We start from the raw sequence: 11,610 nt of genomic DNA on the forward strand, positions 1-11,610 counted from the left end.
AAACCTAAAAAACTTTACAAAATCAGGGGGTCAACTGATACACCGTTAATAAAGTCGAACCTTTGTTTATCTTTTATTATCAATGTATTATAAACAGTAAGATAGAAATGAATAAGTCTGTATCAATTTACACTGTGAAAAAATGGTTTTTATTATATTATATTTAATAACTTTCAATTTTCTTTACATCTAAACGTTTTTTTAAAAAAACAATGTTTTAAATTAGGTTTAGAACTAAAATTAAGAGTAACAAAAGTTAAGATAATAATTTATTCAAAACTATTTCAAAAATGCAACAAAATGAAAACTTTTAAAACTAAAATTACAAATTTAACATCATATGTATCAGATTTACGTTACGTATATAGTGAAAACAATGTGAAACATTTTTAACTTGAGAAATTTTTTTAGACTTAATGATTTAAATTTTTAAAAATTTACATGTTTGGTTTTGTCAATGGTTGATCATGTCAACAGCTGACATACCAGAAATTTGGTATTAAAAATAGGGGGTTAACTTATACACCAGGATATATGGCAATTAAATTTCTATCAAACACATTGACTGTATTTGACAGCATATTTATTGATTAAAGTAATTATTAATTTTAAAATAATTTTAATTATTTTTTTTAATTAAAAATAATTTTTGATGTAAAATATTTTTTTACTTTCATAAACTGTATATCTAAGCCTGTATAGTTCAAAAACTTTTCTTGAAATCCTATCATGAGCTTGAAAACATGAAGCTATTAACTTTGAATTTGTTTTAAGTAGTATATGGTCAATTCAGGGTACAATATAGCAATTGAGCAGTACAGTGTGCAGTAAAAGAAGCCTAGACAAATAATAATAAGTGTAGACTATTACTAATAAATAAATTTAATTGGTTTCAAAGTGGTTGCCTTTTTGCTGCAAAAAGCAGCAATGCACAAACACTTATTGAAATTTTCAGCTATAGAGAACAAGGAGAGATTCCTTTAACTGATGAGAAGCTCTTTACTGTCTGACAAGCACATAACTTTCTGAACAATATGATATGCTTTGTAGATGCTTCAAGCACCTTGGCAATTGTTGAACGTCTCCAAAATTCAAAGTCGGTCATGATCTGGGGCGAAATTTGCACTAGTGACAAATCACCTCAGGATTTTGTGGATAAGGGTGTTAAAATAAATCCAAAAGTGTACCAGCAGGACATTTTAGAAGCTGTTGTATTTCTGTGCGCCAAAAAGCATTTCAGCAATGTAAACTAATCATTTCAATAGACTACACCAGCTCACAAAACCAAAAAGACACAAGAGTGGTACAAGGTGCATTTTTCACACATATCATCTAAAGAATGGCCACCCTTCTCTCGAGATCTAAATTTCCTAGATTACTGTGTATGGTCCATTTTGGAGTCTATAGCCTACACTGAACCACAGAAAAGTTTTGACTCTTTAAAGCAATTGCTTTGGCAGGAATGAGAATTTAAGGTAGAAGACTTGCAGCAATTGCTGAAAATTTCAATAAGCATTTGAGCCTTTGCATTGCTGTAAAAAATAGACACTTTAAAAACAATTAAATTTATTAATGAAAGTTTACTCTTATTATTTTTTATATTTTGTTAATTTTTATTGTTTTAATCAAGCTGTATTAAAAATTATCTGTCTGCATTTTTTTTGATGCACCCTGTATAATGATTCACCACTCTTTTCCTGTGATGACACTTTTACATAAAGCTATTATTTAATATTTTTCTTGGTAGATACTAGACAAGTTTTTATTTGATAATAGCACAATACATACAAAATTCTTATTGCCATCTTGTACACTGAGATGTTTTTAACCAAAATTGCTCTTCTGATTATTTTGAAATTGTAGCTAATTGTAATATTGCTTCAATGTTTTCACATGATTCTGTTTGCTTCTGTATTTTCTATTGTATTTTTGTTTCCTATAGATTAAAGTCAGAAAGATCAAGCCAAGTGCCATGTTTTTTAGTAAGGGCGAAAGTTCAAACATTGCTCATTATGATGCTGTGAAGCAGATGTACCGCGTTTGCTATTCTACTCATTCTTCATTGGCTGAACAAAGAGACATGGTACAGTACCTGAAACCAAAGAAAGTTTTTCCCAATGTTGTTAACCAGCCTGAAAAACTTGTAAGCACTTTAAAATCAAAAATCCTTTCTTATTTCAGGCTTGTAATTCTCTAGCAATTTTACTGAATTTAGTTATTTTTAAAGTAAAAAGTTTTTTGTTTTTACATTAAAAAACTGCATGTGAAAGTAGAAAAGGTCTTTCTCTTATCTCTAAAATCTTTTATTTAGAAGTCAAAAAAACTTTTAAGCATTTTTAAAATCTAATTTTTTTCCAGGTTTATAAATTTTGGTATTTTAACTGAATTAAATCACTTTTATGAAAAAGATCTCTTGTTTCTTTTGTTACTTTTTTGTTGAGCAGCAAATTAAAACGCTAACTATGTCATGCTACTATTTTGTAATGCTGGTATTTTGTAATTGAATAAACAAGTAAAATAATCTAAATTAACTGCAATAAATTTTATTTATGCTGAATGAAATGGAGTTAATCTTTGGAATATTCTATATTACATATGTTATTCTATATATGTTATTTCTATCTATGTTATATGTTCTATGTTATTTTATTAAACTTCCTGAAAAACTTGTATGCATTCCCAAATTCTTTACTTTCAGTTTAACTCTAAGTCGGTGTCTTTTTTTTTCCTCTTTTTCTTCTTTTTTTTTTGTTCTTTGATTTAAAGTAAAGCTTTGAAAAGGGACAAAATTCAAGTTTTTAATTTTAAAAAGCTGTGTGCAAACTTTTTATTATCCTAAAGCAGGCTGAAATATTTATTTCATGATGGTATTTCTCTTTTTTTCTTTCCATTTGGTAATTTTATTAATACAATTTCTTTCCTTAATTTTGCATGAATTTAGGCAATCTATATATAAAAGTTTTATGCATTCGAAATATACCATTAAATTTATTTATATTTTTTTAACACTTTCAAAATATAAAAGAAATTTTTATTAATAACATATCTTAATAAGTAAATGAAATTAAATTTATGTTAATTTTAGAATTTTAAATTCTATTTGAATTCAAACTCTACTTTGTATGTTTTTGTTTAAAAACGATACAAAAAATTTTCCCTTTAGGAATTGAGGTAGCTCTTTAAACATTTTTTTAGTTAATGAATACAGGTTTGGTACAAAATAACATACCTTAAATAACTTTTTGATCTATAAAAAAAGCTATATATTTAAGTTGAAAGTTTTATAAAATATATATCAAATTTATAATATATAGTGATCCGTTATTTCCATCATTTATAAATGTTGCATTTTAAGATTTTAAAAATACACAGTTAAAAAAAAATCAAGCTATTTCAAAAGTTTTTGTTAAAATAACTCTTTTAGAAAAATGAACATATGAAAGTTGCCAAAAACTGGAGAATTGTAAGTGATTTTAGAAGTTATTTTAATGAAAGCTACAAGAAATGCTTGATTTTTATAAAACTGAATTATATGTTGTTAAAGTCTTTGGTTTTGCATTATGTTGAACTTTGTGTTTTATATTTCACACATTCTCATACGTGCTTAGTAAACATGGCAATATAGCAATGAAACAGAACAATATTAATGCTTAAAATTAATTTTTAAATATTAATACTTTAAAAAGCAGAGATATGTTCTAATGTAAATTATTAAATGCATTGGAAGTAAAATCCAACATATGTATTGATTTTTGTTGCTTCATCAAGACTTTTTGAGAGTTAATATTGGTGAATTGTTGCTTATAGAATTACATTATATACATCTGTAGCGTTTTGAAAAGTGCTTAAAGATGCTTATTTTTGATTTTCGTTTTTTAAAAGCCCTTAAAGATGCTTTTTTCATGGGTGTTTTTAAAAAATGCTTAATTTTCTAATTTCGAAAAGATTTTTTTCCTTTACCGTGTCTATTTTCGCCATGTATTATGCAAAAGCGTGCTTTTCACATTGTTCTATTCAACTTGTTCTATTCACATTGTTCTATCCTGTGGTTGAATGGTTTTCACAAACCTTTCAACCACAATTCATTTCGGCTTCCCATTGGTCGGTAGCGTATGAAAGCGTTAATCATTTTACATGTTTATTGAAATACTTGCTGTCTCATGTGCAACTCTGCTGCATTTTGCAAGATATTCACAATTTCAGACTTTATTTTCCACCCTCTGATATCAAATCGAAAAATATCTCGATCATTTTAAATGGCTAATATAATAAAAAAAGTTCTTTGTCAGAAACTAGTTATTTTATCATCCTCATGTAAAGTATTTGCAAATTATTTTGCATTTTGTTAATATATATAGTGCTTACAAATATTTTTTTAGTGCTTAAAATGTACTTAAAAGGTGCTTATTTTTTATTGAAACATTTAGCTACGCACCCTGATATAGATCTGCGCCAAACTTAAAGTACTATTAACTTCATTGGAACTCAAATCAGTTAATTTTAAACTTGCATAATTATATAAATAGTTATAGTTACACTTGACCTGTCCCCTGAGCATTTTGCATTAAGCTGCAGGCTATTCTACAAGAAAGACTAGTTTTCCTGGTGTTAATAAATCAAAAAGTTATACTTCACAGGAAAATTTTAATTATAATTTTAAATAACTTTTAATGGCGTTTTTGGTGTGTAATTAAAACTTTATTTTTCAGATTTTAGTTGCATTTGCATTGCATATACTTTTTTTCAGGTTTTTTTCCCTACTTATTTTTTTAGAATTAATCTTAACATTATTTATCCAATAAAAATTACATTTCATGAAATAAACACATTTTCCCAGATAATATTTTCTGTATTTTTTTTAGCTTATTAATCAGTTATGCATCTTTTAATTCAATGTAATACTTTCATATTTTGTATGTTTCGAAGTTTAATAATTTCATCAGGAAATTATCTACTTCAAAGATATACTTATAAAGAAAAATCTATGATAATGATAAGATAAATTCTTTTTTGTTGTTTCAATTATCTAAATCTTTCGTAATTTGTATTTTGACTTCTTTGAATTAACCTTATATGTAACATAGGCAGCAATTATAATTCCGAACATTCCTTTTTGTTGTTTCAATTGTCTGAATCCTTCAAAAATTGTATTTCAATTTCCTTTAGATCTTACATTTGCTGCAAGCTCCTCTCTCTTCAGAGTCTAGTGATAGCGACTCGGAACAGAACATATCGCCTTTGGGTCCTCTGAAAAGTCTTGCTGAAGGTATACATTTTTGTTTTACTACTTTAGGTATCTTAAAACTATTCAGCGCCCTATCTTTTCATATTTCATTGTTGTTTTCATATTGTTGATTTTCTTTAAAACAGAAATGTTCGCAAATGTTGTAATTTTCAGAATTACTCAAATTATTATAGTAAATGATATTTTGTTTGTTTTTCTTTATTTCAGTAGTTTTATGTTGTAAGACAAAAACAATAATTCATAATATTTTTATTTCAATTTTTTTCTGCTTTCATTATTTCAATGTATTTTTAATTACACAGTTTTTATTGTCATTTGTAACGTCATATTATGGATGTTTCTCATTAAGGGAATTTTTTAAAAAGAAATCTTCTTTGAATAAACCATTATATGCACTCTCTGCAAAGGGGACACTCCCGTAACCGGACACGAGGAGTCATTTAGAGCCTGAAATGTATTTTCAGTCTCTTCAAATCAGGCACCATTTTTTCTAAGTTTGAAAAATAAAAACTATTTCTACTTTAAAAAAAAAAACATGCATCTCTTTACACCATTTTTAAAAGTATGTAAATGTTTTTGCTTATCCTCAACTTAAAATATTATCAAGCTATTTCACTGCTAAGGAATGAATCACTCACACATTTAATTTGAAATAATAATATAATTTTAAAAAAAATTTTCTCACTATTACTTTGATTAATCACCATATTTTTAAATATGTTCATGCTGCCACCTATTGACAAAAAAAGGAAAATAAAAGTACTACTGTGAACATAATTCAACAGTTCATATACTATTGTCTTCTTCCTTTATCTTTGTACAGAAAGGGGAGAAAATGCTGCTGCTCATGTGAAATATTTCGGACATTGGCATTTTCCCATCTTTTCATCTGAACAATACAGGTTACAAGTTGAAATGACACAGCTTTAAATGTTCTCAATTCCCCTTCCTCACTGAAAATTCTTTTCACCTGTTAATCAATTTTATTTATGCCCTTAACACAGTTGGATTAAAGAAGAAAAAAACAGAAATCTAGTCATCGAGGAGTTTATATAAATGAAACATTTATTCAGACTCCTAGCAAATGATTGATTTTGAATTTCATAAGGGCTGATGCCTTACAAGCAGGCATTGCCATGTTCTTCTTTTCTTTGTATCACAGAAGGTTTACCATCAAGGAAGTGTTATCAATGATGATTTTGTAAACATTGAAGAGAATGTTGAATGCCAAAAGCATGATTTACATGTGAACAGCATAGTTGAAATGTGCATAAATAATGATGTGAGGGATAATGTAGGAACTGCTACTGAATTAATGCTTCCTGAAAAGTGAAAACTTTGACTGAGAAATTTTTATTTATCCAAAACTGATGAAATTGGTGTAAAAGACTAAATGATTTAGAAATTTACCATGAAGATATGGTAAATTGCAACTGCTTAAAACAAATTTCTATCACATTTCCTTTTTAACTGGTTAAATATAAAACAAAAGCATGTGTAGTGTACCTACCCGTACAAAAATTACAATTCCCTAGTATATAAGACATGTTAACTTGATTCTATGTTGGGGTACCTTTTCATAGATGAAAGTTGACATTGTCGATTACCACTAGCTCCACACTAGTGACCTTCGGGTGTGATGCGAACACGCCTACCTTGCAGAAACTCCCATTATGATTTGAACACATCCTACTTCGATGGATGGTCCACATTGAACAGTTGACTTGCTAGTTGTGACTGCAACATTGTTCTCCTCACGCTGTTGCTTCTCAGTCTCGATCACACACAACGTATACATTCGACTGCTATTGGCAACACAGGAACGACCATGAACTTGATACAGCTCTCGCGATCAGCACTAAAAAAGTACAATGATCTTAATACAGCTCTCCCATCTTCTCACAAAACAGCAATGAATCAACTAATGGTATCCTATTCATCGAATTCTATCGCAGATAAAATTTTGGTGGGGGAGTACTGTAGTGTAGCTACCCCTACAAAAATACAATTCCAATTCTCTAGTATATAAAACTTGTTAACTCGATTCTATGTTGGGGTACCTTTTCATAGATGAAAGTTAACATTGTTGATAACTACTACCCCCATAGCATATATATATCAAATTTTTTCACCTATTATTTTTATATTGTAAATATTATAGTTTTGTTAAGATTAAATAAGTATCAATGTAAATAATTATTATAGATTATATAAGCACTTTTACATCATTGCAATTATTCTAAAAACATTTTATAGTGTTAGCCATTGTCGCTAGTGTACTCCCCCGTTAATGGACAAATCTCCTAAACAAAATGTTTTTTCAGTTTTAGTGCTAGGGAAAATTTTCTATCATTATTTACTTTATTATCATTATTTTCCATATTAGAATTATGCTTTAGAAAATTTATTGTAAATTTTGCCTAAATTTTATATTGTGCAAATATCCTAATCCTGTCTCTTTTCTTTTAGCAAATTGTAATGTAATAACGGTCTTTAAAATTGCTTGCCTAAATAATTGTACATACCTTCAAACAAAATACAACTGCCTTATATTTATTTGCAATTTATTCTTTTCTACCATTCTGGTTCTTTTTTGAAATTACAGATATTCTTTAAGCATGTATATGAACTTGTATATGAATTTTTATTTAGGATTTTAATATTTGACCTACATGAACCAGATGTTTTGTATATCTTACCTGTAAATTAAATAACAATTAATTTTCCATTTTCTTCATTAGGTGCAGATCCTGTTAATAATACTGACAGCATTCATTTTTATGATGAGTGTTATAAAATTCCTGAGAATCTAAACAAAGAGGACATTTTTTTACCAAAGAAAGGGCTTCCAGAGATGCAGTTCGATTCTAAAAAAACACAAAACTCTTCAAAGAATCATCAATCCATCCAATGTGAAACGTTCAATCAATCCAGTGAACAACATAATTCTAATTTAGTAACAATAACCAGCAAACAAACTATTTCTAGTTCCTCACCATTAAAATGGAATTTCCCATCCTTTTCATCAGATGATGAGAATTTGGATCCCAATTCTTCATTTAGCAGTACCAAAGACAAATCTGACTCTGAAAGCATTAATTCAAGCTCACAGGAACAATATGTAAAATTAATTGATAATAAATCTCTAGAAAGAACTCATTCAAGAAATCATACTATTATTTCGGATGGAAATATTGATGACTCAACAGCTGCTTGTGTCAGGAAAGTTCAGAATAAGTCAGAATTATCTCCTGTTTCAGTCTTTCAAAATAAAGTTTTCGGTGAAATGATATCTGAGAAAAGTAACGCACATTTAGGCATTAGTTTTTCTGACTGTCAGTCTAATATTATTTGTGAACTAACTATGCATCCAGCCATGGAAACTAAAGGGAAAATATGCTCACAATTACCTTTACCTGCCTGCTTAGATAATGGTGTGTCTAGTAATTCAGAGTGCAGTCAGGTACAGAATTCTAAAGCTGAAAACAGTGCAACTTCAAAGCAGAAACTTCAACACAGTGTCATTTTAGAGGCATCTGATTACAGTCAAATGCAAAATTATAAAGCTGACAGCAGTATTATTTCAAATCAGAAGCTTCGAATCAGTGACATCTCAAATACGTCTAAGTGTAATGAGACACAAAACATACAAACTGAAAAAGATGAGATTTCAGAGCAGAGTTTCCAATTAAGTGAAATTTTAACTGTGTCAGAGTGCAATCCGATACGAAATTCTAAATCAAAACCTGGCAGAGCTGTGATGTTTCAACACAGTGACATTTCATGCGTTCCAGGCTGTAATCAGACCTGGAATTCTATACTTCTGAACAGAGAAAATTTAAATCACAGGTTATACCACAATGAACTTCAGAATAGAATCAATGAATGTCAGATACAGAATTGTGAAAAGAGCAAAGAGGAATTAAGGCAAAAGACTCATCACTCTGATGTTTCAAATGATTTAGGACATTATCAAACAAAGAATTCTGAAATAAAAAATAGTGGTGACCTAAATCAAAAGCCTGAGCATGGCGAAATCAATAATGTAGTTGACCCTGCTGTAAAAGCATGTTTAAAGACTTTGGACCTAGATAATAGCACTAAGACAAAATCTGAACTTAGCTTAGAGTCTAAAAGTAGTTCAAAACTATGTGACTCTAAAGAAACTACTGTTGAAAAATTAGAATCTAAAACTAGTTTTAAACATAGTGAACAAAAGAGATCCATTAGCATTGTTGATCAACCATTTTCAAGAACCAAACCTGACGCAATCCCAAATACTATTTCAGATTTATTATTTTCGATATACAACTCAGATTCTAATGATTCTGACCGATTGGAACAAAGCAATTCCTGGCGTGATTATAAACTTTCGTTGGATATTGAAACAGACGCTGCAGTTATCCATTTTTCTAGTAAAAGTCAAGATAATGATTCTCAGAAATCTGCTCTATCTGCAAAAGAGGAACTGGACTTATTAATTGATGCTATAAATGCAGATAATGCTGAAACTACCCCTAGTTGTTCAAAATTAAAAAGAGATATTCCAAGTTCAGTGCAGGGTTCTGAAAACTGTATTATAAAAATTCCTAGTAACTCTGATCAAACTAAATACTTAAAAAAGAAAAGTCCCGAGAATCCACTTACGTCAACTGACACATTTAATAATAATTTTTATCCTAAACGACTTCCAAATACAGATAAAAGTAAACTGTCTAACACATTGAATAAAAATTTGGCTCCTAATTTTAAGATAAGCTCAGATGACGATGAAATTCAGCTACTCGATGAAATTAGTGAAAAAGAATCTCTAAAGTTATTCTCCGTTTCAAACAAAGCTAAAAGTAAGCCTTCCAATTCATTAACTGAAAGTTCTTCTCAAAAATTTGTTTCAAGTTCTAGTGACATCAAACTAATAAATGGACTAAATAAAGCATTAAATCAAAATACTTCTCATGAGTTTTCTTGTCATTTGCGCAATGAGAACAATGATAAATCTGAATTAAATCCCAAATTTAATAGTGAATTAAATGAAGAAGTGGTCATTATTGATGAGAAAAATTTTGACTCTATAAAAACTAGTCCAAATACAAAAGGAAAAATCTCAGATTTTTCAAAGAAAACTGAAGTTCACAATTTAAAGTATTTAAAGTCCGCATTTATTGAAAAAATTGATTTCCAAACCCTACAATCTACTAATTGTAATCTGGTTGTAAATTCATTGAATTTATCTAGTAGTGATGAAATACCTTCAACTCAGAACTTTCAAAATGTTCCAGAACAAGTACTTTATAATTCCAGTTTAAGATTTTCTTCCGGGACTAATTCCTCCTCGAATTCTTGTAAATTACAAAGCCCTGATGTAGTTTGCAAACAACATCAAGTGGATGAATACTATCTTTCAAGGAAGCATGACACCATTTTTGGTCCTAATTTCAAAAAGAAAAGGCGATCCTCTAGTTGCACTGATAATAGCTCTGAGGTTATATGTTTGAATGACATTTCATCATACCCAAAAGAAAATCCAGTTATTCAAATCATTGATTTATCTTCTGATGAAGATTGTGATGGAGAGGAATCAAGATTGAGGTGTGGGCAGCATAAGTGGCACACGCACAGACCTGGAAAGTCTCATATTGCTGTGAAATCTCATTCTAGAATAGATTTAGAAACTGATGGCAGCGATGTAGAAGTTTTGGATGATAGTCCTAGTATTATTGCCCCAAAATTTAATGTCTGTGATATGACATCAACCAAGTCATGTAATGCATCTTCATGTGTTTGGAAAAAGCGAAAATCAGATGAGGGAAGTAATCTTTTATCCCCTAAGAATCCAAAACTTGATAATCGATCAAATTCTCCTGATATTTTTGAAGAAAACAGTGAACCTGGCAGTACCCCAGAAGAGTTTTTACTCCCTACACAAATGTATAGGGTTAAAAATATACGGTAAAAGTAAACATTTCAGCATAAATATTCATCCTGACCGACCCAAGTAAGGGATTTAGCTGGTACATGCATAACAGTTCTTAAAATGAAAAATTTATAGAAATATTTTTAAAAGCATATATATTCTTGGAAATTCAAATGTCCAAATGAATTTAAATTCTGAAAGTATTTAAAATATAATTAATTTAATTTCCTTTCTGTGTTTTAAATATTAATTACTTTATTTTTTCTAAAAAAAGTTATGTACCACTTCTGTAATGATTTGACTGCCCGAATCTATTTATTTTGTATATTTTTGCTGATAATAGTTTGGATAAAAAAAAATGATGTGGAACTTTCAGTTAATTAAAAAAAATATATACTTTCATTTAATACATATATTAGTTAATTTTCTTCGTTTTTCTCTCTTTTTCTTT

General features: G+C 29.0%; 1 protein-coding gene across 1 annotated transcript in view; it reads left to right on the plus strand.

The window, feature by feature from the left end:
* The window catches only part of LOC107457061 (uncharacterized), a 28,803-nt gene extending 17,467 nt beyond the window's left edge, over positions 1 to 11,336 (plus strand). The window contains exons 9-11 of the mRNA XM_087153910.1: positions 1,943 to 2,143; positions 5,167 to 5,266; positions 7,987 to 11,336. Of these exons, the coding sequence (XP_087010036.1) occupies positions 1,943 to 2,143; positions 5,167 to 5,266; positions 7,987 to 11,198 (3,513 nt within the window). The 3' untranslated portion in view covers positions 11,199 to 11,336. The remainder of the gene's footprint in view (positions 1 to 1,942; positions 2,144 to 5,166; positions 5,267 to 7,986) is intronic.
* The last annotated feature ends 274 nt before the right edge of the window (positions 11,337 to 11,610 follow it).

The sequence above is a fragment of the Parasteatoda tepidariorum genome, chromosome 10 (assembly GCF_982258835.1).
Source record: "Parasteatoda tepidariorum strain Cologne lab strain chromosome 10, Ptep-v5.0, whole genome shotgun sequence".
In the NCBI taxonomy this organism is placed as follows: domain Eukaryota; kingdom Metazoa; phylum Arthropoda; class Arachnida; order Araneae; family Theridiidae; genus Parasteatoda; species Parasteatoda tepidariorum.